The sequence below is a fragment of the Dendropsophus ebraccatus genome, chromosome 11 (genome assembly GCF_027789765.1).
Source record: "Dendropsophus ebraccatus isolate aDenEbr1 chromosome 11, aDenEbr1.pat, whole genome shotgun sequence".
NCBI classification, from domain to species: Eukaryota; Metazoa; Chordata; class Amphibia; order Anura; family Hylidae; genus Dendropsophus; species Dendropsophus ebraccatus.
This window is the reverse complement of record NC_091464.1, coordinates 47,162,176-47,179,020: the sequence shown is the minus strand read 5'-3', so window position 1 is coordinate 47,179,020 and position 16,845 is coordinate 47,162,176. Positions and strand designations below refer to the sequence as shown.

The 16,845-nt window shown below is 39.6% G+C and overlaps 1 protein-coding gene across 4 annotated transcripts in view; it reads right to left on the bottom strand.

The window, feature by feature from the left end:
- The window catches only part of CUX1 (cut like homeobox 1), a 267,930-nt gene that overhangs the window by 124,587 nt on the left and 126,498 nt on the right, over nt 1-16,845 (bottom strand). For all 4 annotated transcript variants that reach the window (XM_069945829.1, XM_069945827.1, XM_069945826.1 and 1 more), the window contains exons 6-8: nt 14,464-14,587; nt 10,926-11,002; nt 9,657-9,723 (exon numbers count right to left, since the gene is read on the bottom strand). In XM_069945829.1, coding sequence (XP_069801930.1) covers nt 9,657-9,723; nt 10,926-11,002; nt 14,464-14,587 — 268 coding nt within the window. The remainder of the gene's footprint in view (nt 1-9,656; nt 9,724-10,925; nt 11,003-14,463; nt 14,588-16,845) is intronic.

Genomic DNA, 16,845 nt, shown 5'->3' with positions numbered 1-16,845 from the left:
AAAGTGCTCTCATTTGTAAAGCCTGTTCTTAGTGTAATTGCAAGTTACTTTATAGTTCTAAACACATGCTTTGGATGTTCATGACTCATTAACTGAACAGGAAATCGGAAACTTTAATTACAAATTAACTTTTATTATAGACTCAGCATAATACCACATGTAACAACCATAAAACCACTGTCTTTTATACTCGTTCCAGGAATGCAGTCACCAGTTCAGTATAAGCGTGCACAACAAAAACATGGGTTCTGTTTTCTCTTTTGATTATTTGCTAACACCAAAGCTCTACATGCAACTTGTCATTTCAGCAAAAAAACAAAAAAAAAAAAAAGTCTAGATGAGGCAGGGTGTTTTTTTTTTAGATTATTTATCCTTGCAATAGTGAAATAAAAAGACAGAGATCCTATTCTGAGCCGTGCACGGCTGAGTTGGCTTAAAATAACTTCCTTTTCAGTTTTCATGGTTTTGTCCCATGTCTGTTGCCAAAACAACTGAATCCTATGTCAACAAAGTAGTGATATAAATGTATTTACGCCTCGCCTAAATAATGGGTGCCATTGGCAGACTTATTTCAGTTACCTGCTTTTTCACTTTAGTTATTTAACAATTAAACGCATATGTTTATTGTGCTGCCCACCAGTAAAGAGAAAGGTCTGGTAAGACAGAAACATTCGCCATCAATAAAGCGGTTTTACTAAGATTTCATATGTTTAAAGGAGGTATCCAGGCTTAGGTTATCCAGTTTGGGCATGGTTTTGCAGCTCAGTCCAATTGAAGTGAATGGACCTGAACTGCGTTACCACAAACAACCTGAGGACAGGTGTGTTTTTGTGAAAAAGTACCTGTACATTTTTCTAATCCTGAATAACCTTTTTTTAATTCTTGATCAGAAGCAAGAGAAGATACAGGCCCCATGTGAGTATAGGGTGACATCACCAGGACATTTCCACTGGGAACTCTGGAACAGTGGTGCTGTTGGATCAGGGTCAGTGAAACAGAGTGTCCCCCCCCCCTTTCAAAACCACTACTTTTCATCTGCCATAGCTGTAGTACCAATCTATTTATCCACACTATCCTGTCTAGGCACCCGAGTGAGGCAGAGGCGGCACCCTGTGTAATAAAGGGAACCAATCAGCACGATTGTGCCGATATGGCTCCCTTAAGCACCGTATAGAGCTACTGTGTAGCTCGCGGCATGCACCGGCCACAGCTTCAGCAGTAGTTTTAGGGTACTATTACAAGGCCTAATGGAGGCCCGATAATAACTGAAAACGAGCGCCAATCTGCTACATCGGCGCTCATTACTGGGCCTAGTACATGGCCCGATAATCATTAAACAAGGGCTGCATGGACATCGTTACCGATGTCCTGGCAGCCCTTGCTTAAACTGAATACATTACCTATCCATGGTCCAGGGCCCTGGACCATGGATAGGTAATGCATGCACTTTGCAAATCTTCTATTGCTATTTGCTATTACACGTAGCGATGCCCGGTCGGTGCCCGACAATAATGGGGCCAAACCTATATCAACGATCAACTGATGATTATTGTCATCGGCTGATGTGTTTATTACACAGAACGATAATCGGCCGGATAGGGCCGATTCAGCAGATTATCGTTCTGTGTAATAGGGTCCTTAGTAGCAGAAAAACATTTTTTTTTCTGCCGTGCGAGACAGGGAGAGGGGCAGCAACTAGTCATGTGGAAGAGGAGCCGGGTAGGACTGGTGAATGTGACTAGTCCCCATCCAGAAGACTAGTTGCTGCCCCTCTCCCTGTCTGGTGCGGTAGAATAAAACTTGTTTATCTACTAAATCTACTGCTGAAGCTGTGACCGGTACAGGCCACGAGCTGCACCGTAGCTCTATACAGTGCTTGAGGGAGCCATATTAGCATAATCGTGCTGAGTGGTTTCCTTTTAAAACACAGGGTGCCGCCTCTACGTCACTGAGGTGCCTAGACAGGTTAGTGTGGATAAATAGGTTGGTACCACAGCTATGGCAGATGAAAAGTAGTGTTTTTTAAAGGGGGGGGGCACTATTAAACTGACCCTGATCCAACAACACCTATATCCTAGTGATGTCACCCTATACTTACATGGGGCCTGTATCTTCTCTTGCTTCTGACAGGTCATGATTGGCATAGGGGATATTATTTGGGCACTTCCAGAGCAGTGTGAAACCAGACCAGTAGTAACAGGAAGGGAGAGTTTCTTTTTTTTTGTTTTCTTTTTAAATAAAGTTCACCTTCGTAATACCTGCACCCTAGAATTTTTTTTTTTTGTAATAGGAAAACCGCTTTAAATTTCAATAAAATTTATTGAAAGTGGCAATGTAATGATACAGAAAACCAGGTAATTTTTTGCTCTGTTGTGACATCCTAATACGGGCAGTAAGTAGGGATGGTCCGAAACCGTATGAACCCGAACGCTCGGCATCAGATTCCCGCTGTCTGCCCGCTCCTATGGTTATGGCTGTATCCCAGTTTTCCAGGCGGTCCTCCTGCTGTATCCACCCACTCCACGGAGACTGCGGGAATCATTGCCGAGAGTTCGGGTTCGTACGAACCCGAACCGAACTCTGTTCCGACCATCCCTAGCAGTAAGCAAACAATATTACAATCATTACGTTAAAAAATCTGAAAATTATTGATTCTGATTAACAGAAATCAGCTCCATCAGGCAAAAACATTTACCAATAATGCTACAGATTTTTTCCCTCCCTGATCATTTGCTACAATTGTAGTGTTTACATCATCCAAGAAAAGTACATGTGCGGCAATGTAAACGTGCACTATTTGCTATGACAATAGTAATGATTTTTCATGGGAAGAATCATTCATATCGTGGGAAAGATCTTTCTCTGTCTTCTCCTTTCCCAATGAACATTCTAATTGCAAAATAGAATCACATCACATCCTGGGAACATCTTTATGACTATGGTCAGCTTAAAGCAGATCTGTCATATATAGTATGGGGACAGGTCCGCCAAAATGATAAAATATATATTTACAGTGTTTGGCTGAACTCATGAGGGCAGCCCCTCTCCCCGAACCTACTGACAGATTGCTGTGTATATATGCAACACAGAGGATGCAGGAGGGGGCTCACTCATCAATATAGCAGATTCATAACTAAGAATCTGCTGTATCCTTTGAAAGTTATTAGATAAATATTTTTGGGTATACCACAATATTTTTTATTTTATTTTTATTTCATTTTATTTATTTTTTCTTCTCTTTTAGCACATAGGAAAGTGGACTTGTCCCTATTCTATTCTGCCCTCTTTAAACAGGACAGCACAGTATGCTAGCAGATTTCCTTTAAGTAAGTCATGCTGTAAAATAAGCCGACACAGTACCCTAAGGCTGGTGATTCGCAGCAAAATTGCTTCCTTACCAAGACTTGTGGGCAATTACAACATTTCTTTACAAGAACAAAATGCAAGATACCATCTCAAAACCCTGACCCTTTTTTTTTTTAGTTACAACAGTGCTTGTAACTCACTGCTCCATAGGGAAACTTCAGTTGTTAGGCAGAATTTCCTTAGCAACCTGACTATTGAATTGGCTTGGCCGGATTAGTAGGATAGACAGCTTGGTAGTGGTAAGACCATGTCCATGAGTAATTGTTGCCTTTTAAAAAAAATCAGAACAGTCATTTAAGACAGAAGAACTTTATTTTGTAAATGGTCTATATAGCCTGAATATTGAATGGTGTACAGTTATACTGTATATTGTATCCATTTTAACCTTGTGCTATATAATGACATTGTAATATACATAATTAATATTGATAAGGATGTGGAGTCACCACACAAGTGGCAGCATATGTATTAGCAGAGTATTTTCCAATGTATTTATTAGTATTAAATTCTTCAGCATAAATCTCATACACAAAACCAATTGAGAACTCTGCTAAGCATCTGTCTAAAAAATGCTGCATTAATAAACATGAAGAACACTTTTACCTCCCACTCTCAAAGACAGAATAAAACAAAGACCAGCTGTATTCATCAATGGATCCTTGTTCTAAGCATAAAGGCTAATTACATTTTATTTTGAGCCTACACATGGAAAACTTTACAGTTGCCATAAGTGGCTTTCTGATATTCCATCCGACACACTGGCAATACTGCACGGGGAGGGAGGGAAAGAGAAAACCCGGAATATGTAACACTTTCCAAGCCGCATACCTGCTTAAACTTTATACCTCTCTAGAAAGGTTGACCGCGTTTTATCACGGCTTTTCAAAGAGATACGCAATTTGGAAATTATAAATACACTTTTATAGCGTATCTGCTGACACATTTCCCTTTTCCATTGGGGTTCCGCTTCGTTTTAAAGACAAAAAAAAAGGAGTCTTGCTGTCAAAAATACTGGACTGCCAACAAAAAGGTCACGTATATCAATATAAATCAATGTGATGTCAGGATTCTTTGGGGTAATATCTATTATAGCACCATTATGAATAAGAGCTAATGTGAACAGAGTCTTAGTTCTTCATGGATATGAATAATGAGAGAAAAAAAAAAACTCTATAAATATTATCCTGAAATAACAAGCTCATAGTGCTCTTATAATATAAAACCCTGATGCAATGTGGTTTCCATGAGCTGATCTTATGGACATGATCAGAGGTGAGCGAACCTGGAGCATGCTCGAGTCGATCTGAACCCGAACTTTCGGCATTTGATTAGCGGTGGCTGTTGAACTTGGATAAAGCTCTAAGGCTATGTGGAAAACATGGATATAGTCAATGGATGTATCCATGTTTTCCAAACAACCTTAGAGCTTTATCCAAGTTCAGCAGCCCCAGCTAATCAAATACCGAACGTTCGGGTTCGGATCGACTCCAACCCGAACCCGGTTTGCTCATCTCTAGACATGATCTATTACAGGGTTAGGGAACCAATGGTCCTCCAGCGGTTGCAAAACTACAATTCCCATCGTGCCTGGACAGCTAAAGCTAAAGCTTTAGCTGTCCAGGCACGATGGGAATTGTAGTTTTGCAACAGCTGGAGGGCTCACGGTTCCCCATCCCTGATCTGTTGGAATACCACCCCCACCATTGCCGTATCTCCCTCCCGCATGATCAGCTTGCAGTGACAGATTTTCTCTTAGACTAGAGAGTACAATTGTAAGCAGGTAAGTGAATAAATGGCATTTTCTTAATACGTGGTGATTAGAAAAACAAAAACAGTGTTTCTTAAAAACATTGATGATAGGAATATATCATTAGATGTGCAAACAAACAAAAAACCCCAGCGAATTACTTTTATGGCTTGCCAGTTATTATTATGGCTTGTGTGACATTTCCTGTGAATTTACTGGAAGAGAGAGCCAAGCTGCTTCCCTTCCATTACATGTGCGATAGCTTGTAAATAAAAATCTCTCTTACATTAAACTTATGTGATCTTAATAAAGGTCAATGCAGTTTTTTATGGCTCCTGGGTTAAACTGTAGATATACATTTTATTTTATATTTATATTCCCCCAGGTTACAGGATTCACAGGAGATATTTTTTTAGTGCACTGCAGATAATGAGAAAATCCAAGTGTGCATTACACCATGACTGAAAATTTTGCAGAGCTTAAGGGTAAGGTGCTACGAAATGGTGGATGAGATGACATAAAACCAAAAGGGGTTGATCACCTTTTATGTGTTTATGTTATATTAGGTGGAAAGGGAAAAGCTATCAGGACACCACAAGCTCAAAGCAATTTACTCCTGACATCTACTTATACAAGGATGCCATACACATATTTTGGAAGAAAGAAAAAAAAAGAATATGGAATATCACCAATTTTATAGTCTAAATTTAAGATGGCCTTTAATCCAAATGATAACTGGTTAAAAGGAACCAGTCATCACTTCCATGCCTCCTAAGCCAAAAGTCATTGGGGTGGTTCCCAGCGCTTCTTCCCACCCCTCCAACCTTGACTTATAAATCTCTCACTGTTTGGGTATGAACCAAAGCCAATGGGGCAGGCAAAAGCCACTTGGGATCTCATGACTCATGGTTGAGGATGCATGAAAGTGATGAGTGGTTCCCTTTAAAGAGACGTCCTATGAAACTAAATAATGACAGAAAGGCAGGGGGTGCAGGAACAGTGTTGCCCCTGGGTTTCACTGACAGCTGTCAGCTTTCATTTTTGGCCAGCATACGTGTATGTCACGTACCTGGCTCCTCCAGCTGCAACGTCACAGCCTGGCAGATGGAGTGTCCTGCCCCAGTCACCGATTGGCTAAGTGGGCTATCAGCTGGGTAAGTGACTTTGCAGCTGAAGGAGCTGCAGGAGGCCAGCCGCCAGTGAGAACCGCGAGCGGCACTATGGGGCACATGGATTGGTAAGTATACTTTATGTTCCCATACCTACCTGTATTTCTGTCATTTAGTTTCATGTGACTTCTCCTATACATACAGTATCATCAACCCATGGATATAATGCTAAACCCATGGATATATCTTCCAAGGGTCAGAATATTTTAGGCTTTGAAGGGAAATTGTCTTCAGTTTTATGCTACCTAAATGACAGACTCTGACAATACAACAATTTATTCTCATAATATTTTAAAGAAATTATAGCTTAAAGGTGTGCTCCCAACACAAATTGTTATTTCTGACGCAAACTGATCGGTGGGTGTATGACCAATGGGGCCCCTACTGATTTAGAGAATGGGGACAACATTGTCCCAGGAATGAAAATTGAGAAAATGATTAAAATTCACAATATTGAAATATTTGCAATCCCTGTGTCCATAAACCAAGGTGTTTCTGGTGTCTAAGAACCATTACTCATTGTTCTGAGAACCATAAGTAAGCACACTTAGACACTGGAAGGAATTATTGTATATACCTGCATGCTTCGCCTACGCCTCATTTTTAGAGAGCTGGTTCTAGTGGGAGAAGATACCTTCATATCTATGGACACAATGACTTATTATAATACACAGCCAAATTGCTGGGCTTTGTCTTAACGTCCCTGTAAAAACAATACTTTTGTGGTGTTGTCTGAATACGCAGGTACACAGGAATACACATCTGCAGGGTAATACTTGAACTGCTAAGCAGCATGTGAGTAATCACATTATATTAGTAAGCATGACGTCTAAGGAAACCACATCTCACTCAGGTTCATCTCTGACTGGGCAGGAAACATCTGATGGTCGCCTAGCAACCATGGAATCCAGTGTAATAGGCCTGGGGAATTCCACTACCAATGATTCTGGTGGCAGCGATATCAGAGTCATAGATCTTATTGTTATTTCTTATTCTATGGTGAATTAAATAGTCACTTGCCATTTTTTTATACAACGTAATGATAGGGTGCACTTTGGCCAAACCATTCCTTCTCTTTACATGGTAATAATAAAAAAGACCCTAAAAAATAGACTGGTTGGATGTTTGTATTGCAGGAAATATGGCTATGTAAAAATGTTGTTGTTTAAGTGGCAGTATGTGGACATACATAGTTACTTTCTTAGTTGGAGTCACTTAAAGGGGTATTCTGACCTCCACAGAATAAAAGGATAAGTGTAAGACTTTGGGAAAAGTGTGTGCCCAATGGTAAGACCACTGCAATCTCCAGAATGTGCCTGACCTATTTGTTTTAAATGGAGCGACGAGTTGGTATGCTTGCCACTACTCCTTTTACGGTCTATAGAGCTGCCAGAGACAGTACAACACTCTGCTTTTCTTCACAGACTCCTACTGAAAATGAATGGAGCGGCAGCCACCTTATCGCTCTACTTAAAACAAAGAAATGGAAGTTCTCTTCCCTCTGCAGTCTTATCCCTATTCTGTGGCCCATCTAACCACTCAAATATAACCTATAAAAGTGTTAGCCAGCCTTATAAATGGAATCTTAAACGTGTGTATGCAGGCAAGGATCAAACTACTAACGAAAATTTGTTCATGTCGTTGATCGCTCATACACTCATTATTCTAGAGTATATAAATGATCGCAATTACGATCTTGACCAACATCTATCATTCCATATATTATGGTAAATGATTTCAGGTAGGTCATAAAAAATTGCTTGTTTGCAATCGTTTATCGTCAAATCTGAGAAAACAAAAATTGATACGTCTAATAGGATCCTAAGTCATCAATATTAGACTGGCGGGTGTCCAACTACTATCACCCTGTGGATAAGCTGGTGCTTAAACCTGCATTACTAGTTTTAGTAGTGGTATTACAACCTACTGTAGGATCGACTTGCACCACTACTACTAATACTACTAGGCTGATGCAGGTATGAGTGCTGGTAAATATTTGCTGATTGGTTGGGGTGTCAGGAGTCTGGCCCCCCCCCATTTATTATTGTAGGGCTATAAATTTAAGAACAACAACTCTGGCAAGAAAATGTGGAACCCCATCATCAAATCCAAAAGATGCAACAAAAAAGAAAAAAAAAAAAGAAAAACTGTTTAAGATATTATGAAGCTTTCTTCCCTCCAAGAATAATGCAATGACAGCCGTAATCCGTGTCAGCACTGGAGCAATAGAGCATGCAGCTTGTACCAAAAGATACTGCCATTGCGTCAAGTAAATGCAAGTATGTGACACATTCAGATATTCACTAGAGCACAGTAAGGCTGGGTTCACACTGCATTTTTGCAATCTGTTTAACGTATATGTTTTAAGGCAAAAACAGATGCAAAAAACGGATGCAATTGTGAGTCATCTGTTTGAATCAGTTTTTCCATCGACTTCCATTATTAAAAAAAATAAAAATAAAAATGGATCGAAACAGATCCATTTAATTTATTGGACACAAAAATAGTGTTGACTAGGTTTTTTTTGTCCGTTAAAAGAAACCAATTAAAAATGGGATACGTTGAATGGACTGCAAAAATGCAGTGTGAACTCAGCCTAATCTGGATGTGTCACCAGGCAGCTCCAGCCTGTTTAACTAGGAGGCAGCCTAACTTTTGGGCTACTGCTTGGCAAATAGTCAAACTTAAAGACTCCTTAGGAACCATTATCATGCAAAGCTCAAGATTTTTGTGGTGCCTCCCATTAAGATATTGCATACCTTAGTGGAAAAACTCTATGCAACATATTCATATACAGAACTGTCTAGCCAGTATACACATGCTTTTAAAAAAAAACGAATACTAGATCAATAACACTGCAAGACAGTGTCGATTTTCTTAAAAGCCTGTGTATACATCTTAAGCTTTTGAATTGGGAATCATTTATTCCTATGCGCTCAGACAAGCTGACAATAGTAGCTGTTCATTCAAAGTCTTATGCTGTTAATACATGTTAAACATAAAGGTTACTTTGGGTATGAACAAATAATAAAACTTCAGATGTAAATGTTTTACCATGTGAAACATTTCCTGCCGTATCACTAATAATGATAATAATGAGTGATTGATCCGGGATCTCAGCAGGAGGCTTGTAAGTGTATTCACAGGGAATAATCTGATTAAAATCATTACTGGTCATGCTGGTAAATGTGGTTGGAAGGTCTCTAGCTGGCACCGCTAATGCTGGCCTAATCAAAGTCAACCGTATATATCCATTGCCCGGATCTTAATCTAAGCAAGTAGATCAATCCCTTGTGTCCAGTCTAATCCCTCCTATTACAGTAATGCAGAATAAAAAAAAATCTTATTGAATACAAACAACTCCTGGAACTTACTTTGCTGATGTTTCTTCATCGTATTTTGTTTTCAGGTCAAATAATGCTGCCTGAGACTTTTCCAGCGCTACAGAAGAGAAAAATATTAGATCAGAAAGTGAATTTTAGAATAGTCTTTCAATAAGCATTGGGCGACTGTATACTTCAAGCAAACAGTGTTAATATAGAGCTGGAACCTCCTAAGAGATCATATCCTGAGTGGAAACGCTTTTTTTTTAAAATTAAATAATAATAATGATTTATTTAGGGTTCATTCGAATTTTGAAGCTGCAGCATTCATATGAAACCATCATCACACGCAGTGGCGAATGACTTATCCAATAGTACCAGTGTTAAACCTGCAATATCATACAGCCACTGGGCATCCTTATTTGCAGCAACAACCTTGCAATGTACCCCTAAGGGTATGTTCACACTCAGGAATAGGCAAGTATTCAGCAAGGAATTTAAGAGGAAGGTTTTCTGCTTGAAATTCCTTGACTATTCATCTCTGCCAGATTAGGAGCGGAATTTCTAGCAGAATTTCTTTAAAAATTTAAGCCCTATTGACTTCTACAGGATTCCTCTAACAGTATCCGCCCAAAGAATTGACATGTCAGTTCTTCAGGTGAAAAGCAAATCTTTCCGCCATGTGAACTTCCTATGAAAATCAAGGGGACAATGATGAGTTCATATTTTATGGGCAGAATTTGAAGCGGAATCTGCGGCAAATTTGACGCGGATTCCTTAGCGTGAACATACCTCAACAGCATATTTTCCCGCAGAGAATGTCTATGTTCAACAAACATATAATCATCCAATTATAACATTAACCTTTTGTGCTGTCAGGGTATATTTTGCTGTTCTGTACTCCTAATTTACCCCTCAATAAAGTCAGATGATTTAATTTAAACAATGTCTACGTTTAGCAGCTTTTTAGGTCTGATTCGCAAGTATGTGCTGCAGGCCAGAACACCCCTTTGAGGCTCCGTTCTCACGGAGCAAAACTGTTGGAATTCCGCAGCAGAATCCCGCCAGCCTCCGTGTCATAATGACAGTCTATGGGAGGCTCGCACGTCTCCTCTCTCCGCACTGAAGACTGGACACGTTTATTCTTTAGCGTGGAGAGAGCAGGCGCGCGGGCCTCCCATAGACTATCATTATGACACGGAGGCTGGCGGGATTCCTCCAGTTTTTCTCCATGTGAACGGAGCCTAATTGTTAAAGCGTCTTTTCTATATGAAAGACTTGCTTGAAACCAAGAAGAGTAAATAAACAAAGCATTCAAACCTTGCTGCAGAACTTGAACTCTGTGTTCGGTCTCCTCAAGCTTGGAAGATGTAGACATCTGAGTCTCCTGCAGTTTCCTGAAAGAGAATAAACAACTCATTAAATTGTTGGACACAAAACAACTAATATTGGAAGATTTAACAGGTTTATTTGATGTTTTCAACTTAATAAATTGTCAAAAATAAAAGTTTTGAGCAACTATTTACAGAGAACACCAATAAATCCTACTAATGGAGTAACTTGTGTTACTTGCTATCCATTATAAGCACATCCTATCAGCGAGGAACATCATTTGTTGATTTGGGTAAAGAAATCGTTTGATTGTGATCACAGATTGTATGAAGTGGATGTTAACAACTTTATACCAAGACATTTAAGAGAGTTTTTCAGGAAAAATGTATTGTTGGCCTATCCCCAAGAAAGGTCATCAATATCAGATTGGTGAGGGTCTGACACCCAGCACTACCATCTGTTTGCCAGAGCTGGAAGCAGACTGATCTTGGCCACTGTACAGTGGATGGAGCGGTCTGCTTCCAGCTGTCTAGCAAACAACCGATTGGTGGGGTTGCTGTATCTGATGGATAATGTCATGGATGACATGATTGTATGATAAATAATGGCTTGCAATGGAGACCAATAGACCTCATTGACTTATGACAGTGTGCTGTTCCATTCTTGGTGTCAAAAATGACAGACAGCCCAAAGAAAATGAAGAAACAGAGCCTAATTCCTTTGTTAATCCACTCAGGACAATATATAAATCATTAGAATGCTCAGAAAAGATAGAGATTTGTAACCTGGTCCCAAACCAGGAGTCTGAGTAAGGGGGAACATATACCACACATGTGGTCATGTTCAACACAACAGATGTTCAGCATAAGTCAAGTCTGTAGTAATGAAGCACATATATAAAAGCTAGTCTTGACAAGGCTGCTCCGCTCAACAGTATGAAACTGTCAGGAAGTTATAAAACTAAGTTATAAGATGAAGTCATTATAAAATATGATGTCGGCGCTTCAAAATAAGCATGTCTCTAACAATGTCATATTCAGTACATAGGTACCAACTTTATCAAAAGCAAAAACAGGGGCCTTAAAGGAAAAGTCCAGTGAAATTTTTTATTAAAGTATTGTATTGCCCCCCAAAAGTTATAGAAATAACCAATATACCCAACTCCCAGAGCTGTTCTGGCTGTGGCTGCTGGAGAGTATTACGGCAGGGGGACACTGAGGGACACAGGGCACTGGAGGGACACTGAGCATCCCTCTGCCATCATCCTCTCCAGCAGCCACAGCCTGCACGGCTCTGGGAGTCGGGTTATCCAGGAAGTGTCATCACCATGTTATCCAGGAAGTGACATCACCATGTTATCCAGGAAGTGATATCACCATGTTATCCAGGAAGTGAAGCCTTGATGCAGTAGTAAGTGCAAGGAAAAAAGCATTTTATGTGCATCTCCCGTAATAAGTGTACATTGGTTGTATAACTTTTGGGGGGCAATACAATACTTTAATAATAATTTTCGCCTGACTTCCCTTTTAAAGCTAAATAAAGCCCATAAAACCTTATAAAATGATAGAGAACACTGCCACTTGAAGGGAACAAAGACCCAGCTATTCTGCAACCTGGTTGCAAGTCAGCACTCCCTATTACTTTAGCATCTTCTTTTCTAAGTACATTACAACTTAACGTTATAGTAGTAAACATTTAAACTATTAGGTCATTAGGATGAGTTAGGTACTGGCCTATGAAGCCCCAGATAGATTCCAGAGATGTAATCTGTGCTTTAACTTGCTGTCTCTATATCAGCCAATACAACAGACAAGTGAGGGAAAATGCCCTACAACCTGAGCCAACAGAAGGACAAACAAGCACCGTATATCTCGGCATACAGGAAAGAACCATTTTGTTGGATTCCTCATTGGTCTAAACACCAATGAGGCATCAATTTCAATACCAATTTTAGTTTCACAGATGACGTTTGATCTAGCCAATCCTGCCAATAATATCAACTTACTGTAATACCAATAGTTATCTGTCTGAACATATTTATAGCACAGAAGGTTCCATATCAGTGAATACATTTATTACTAATCATGTTGATATATTTATAAAAAAAAAAAAAAAAGCTTTATTTTATTTCCAATTTTTTTCTTAAGCGTCAGCAGCTTTATAAAGGAAAGATTGCATATTTTTTTCCATTAGCCCATTTTCCCATCTTTAATAGATTGGAAAGTCTCTACCAATGAAGCAATCTGGATTCCCATACATCAATTTTAATATTGCAGTCAATGGGACGCCAGATTGAAAATAATGAGCATTAGCATTGGCAGCCATTGTTTTGTTCTGTTGAAATCATCTTCCTATTGACTTAGCAAGCTACAGATGGATTTTAGGGCCCCTATGACATCCAGAACACCTCTTATTTGATTGATGTTGGAAACTTATGTGGAACTATAGTGGGTTCAAGTCTGTGGAGCTATGGGGGTCCATGCGTGTTGTGGCTGTTTTGTGCAACGTAGCTATACAAGGACAGGTACTTTTAGGCTAGCCACAAATTCTGGCCTACTGTGGATTCAACAACGCAAACTGAGCTGTCAGTCTGGGCCATCAATACTAAGGCTGGGCCAAGATCTACAGCCGTAATGTTTGAATTAAGCCAGTGTATACCCAGCCATAGCATGTATGTATGTATGTATGTATTTATGTATGTATGTATGTATGTGTTCATGTCCATTATGGATAATGTCAGGCACAATCATGGGCAACAATTGTAGTTTTAATGTCTTTTTTAAGGGGTTATCCAGAGAGCTGAGGTCACTTCCTCAGACAAGAGGGGGGTGGGAGCATGCTGTGGGCAGTGCCCGAACGCAAAATATCCAATAGCTGCCTGATGTTTCTGAAACACTAGTAACAATTGGCAGCTATTGATCAATGTTCGCAGCATGCTACCTCTCACATCAGCAGAGGTTATCAGCACACACAGGCAGACAGAGGAAGTGAAGCGCTGGAGAGCAGAGGAAGAGGGTCAAAACATCTGTCAGAAGCAGAACGTAGAGATGGATAGATGTGGACCAGTCCTTTGAATGTTTTTCAGCTACATAAGGAATCTAACTAAATCACTAGCACTCCATACAAGTTTACAGAACTTTTCAAGACAGCCAAGCGCTGTACTTCGCCATCATCTGTAGTCCCATGTGAATGGAACGGCAGTTTTTATATTAGGCTCCTGCTCCATTCAAACAAGGGTACTTAGACCCCCATTGTTTGGATTGTTAGGGGTCCCAGTAGTCAGAAGTAGTAATTATAGGAAAAGCCCCATTGCAATACCAGACATGACAATGACCAGGTGTGGTGCTCTTTTTGGAAGAAAGCAGTGATGTTTTTCTAATCAAGGACAATAGATTAAAAAATTACAGTTATATACACAGCAAAGTGGTCTGGCCAGAAAAACGCTGTGCATGTCAATAGCTGCCCATATCTATACGCACATAAATGAACAATAATGTATATTACCAATGCTAATAATTCCACTCACCTCTCTTTTTCAGCAAAGTCATTTTGTAACTTTTGTTCTTTCTCCAGAGCCAGATTTTCTGCCTGGTTCTTTAGGGTCTGTTCATATTCCCGGATTTTCTCTCTAAGTGCTTTTATTGTAACCTCTGTAGAAAAACAATTGGGAGAAAATGTGTTTACATAGCTCTGTGTGGTTATATAATACAAGGCTTTCTTTACCCTGTAGGATCAGTGTGTTTTAAACTCCATCTCTTCAACTCTGACACAAAATCAATAGATATGAGTCCCTTTGGAGACCTTTTACTCCCTAAATGTTAAATTGAACTTTAAACGTTTCAGTTGAGAAGGATCAATGGATTTTGCTGGGAAACAGAGCCAGGGTTTCTGCAACATGCCTGAAAAGAAAAAAATCAATGCTAAAACATAATATCACCTTATTGAACAGTTTCAAATTATCTCTCTGTTGAGCTGGGATTAATAAAGTCTCAGTGTGGGTTAAAGCATGAATTAACATGTGGAACCGTTTATTCATTTTTCCGCGCACATTAGGACATTAATTTCCCATAGCCTCCACGCGTATGATGAATGCTCCGCATGCCTCTCTGCTTCTGCTCCAGCCATTTGCATATTTCTCGGATTGCATTGTGATGTAAATCAATTAAATTCATCTTAAAGCCTGTAGACATGAACAATTAAAGAGCCACACAAGAGGAAACACAAACCGTTACCTCAGCGTAAATCTGACCTGCTTCGCTCTGCTACGCTGGTGAGGAGCTGCTGACTATCCAGAGCTAACGCATTCAATCAGGTGGATTAAAAGGCAATAAAGAATCCATGCTGAATGAATCACTTAGGATCCTATAAAGCTAGTAAAGAGCCATGTCAGAACAGGTAAGTAAAATAGGGGGGGATGACCTGTGGGTCCCCCAACTTGGGACTAAAATCCAAATATTTTTTCATACAATTTGAATACATGGCCCAGTGCCCAAGCTGATACAATAAAAAAAAATTACTACAACATTGATGTATTGATTTGTGTCTCCTATGTTTCTGAGACAAAAGGGGGTAGAGGGTGCACTAATCGTGAGACATTACTACAAAATATCCCCCTCTCAGCTTATTAAGCCATGTTCCAACGGTTACTGCAAAAGGATTCTTATAGTATGCCATGGTAAATATGTCACCACATCATCATGGGGATTCTTTACTGTGAGAGCAATAAGACTATAGAACACTCTGTCAGATGATGATGCGTTATTCTTTAGACAGGTTTACAGGAGGTCTGGATCCTGCTAATGAAAAAAAAACATAATACTACAAGTTATGGGTACTAGATTTGTAAAGGTGGGATATTGATCAAGGGATTAACTTTGATTGATGTATCTGGAGTCGGGAAGGAGTTTCCCCTGCTATGGGATAACCAGAACCTGTCCCATATGGACTATTTGTCTTTCTCTGGAGCAGAACAGTGAGGCTGTGGTTTGAACTTAAAAGACTCTTTTTCAACTGTGTCACAGAGTGTAGTTCACTAAGCCAATATCACTAGGGCTGGATTAAGTAAGGAGGAGGACCATGTACAAAACCTTTACTGAGAAATGCGAACAGTCCAAAGGTAGTCTTTATGGGTAGCATCTGTAATCTGATCTCTCAGTGAACAGATAATTCTTCTTCATGGTTGCCTCACAAAATGGTTTTTACCATTAAAGGGCTAAAAGAAGAGGAGTGTGGAGGAAGATATATTTTCTATGTAATAATATATATTACAAAGCTTCTTGTCCTTGCTTGTACTATTAATTTATGGTCTGACGCAATGAGTCACTGTCATTTCAACAATCTTCTTTGTCTTGCTGCTGGTAGTTTCTGATTGCTTGAGGGAACTTTGAGCTGGAGGATGCTAGGCAGCTGAGGGCCATGGGCAAATGCTCCCTTTATCCTCCTTACAAACTGGCCCTAAATATCGAATCATACATGATGGGTTTAATGTATCCATACACATTACATTAATAATGATGAAAGTGGATGATTTAATGAATGATATCGAATAAAATGACCCAACCTCTCAGAGACTGACATAGTCTTAAATGATGTAAAAGTACATCCCCAGAAAGATTGTTTGTCCTTCCTTGGTGTCATTGATCATATGTGACAATATGGACTAAAATGTGTATGGCTGCACTGTTAAAAAATGGTTTAGGGTGGGTTCACACTGCGTTTTTGCAATCCGTTTACAGGATCCGTTTTTTTTTTTTTTAAGTAGTGTCAACAGTACTTTATTGTGCGTAAAAAAATAACGCATCCGTTTTGATCCGTTTTTTTTTATAATGGAAGTCAATGGAAAAACAGATGCACACAAATGCATCCGTTTTTTGCAAAAAACGGATCCGTTAAACGGATGCTGAAAACG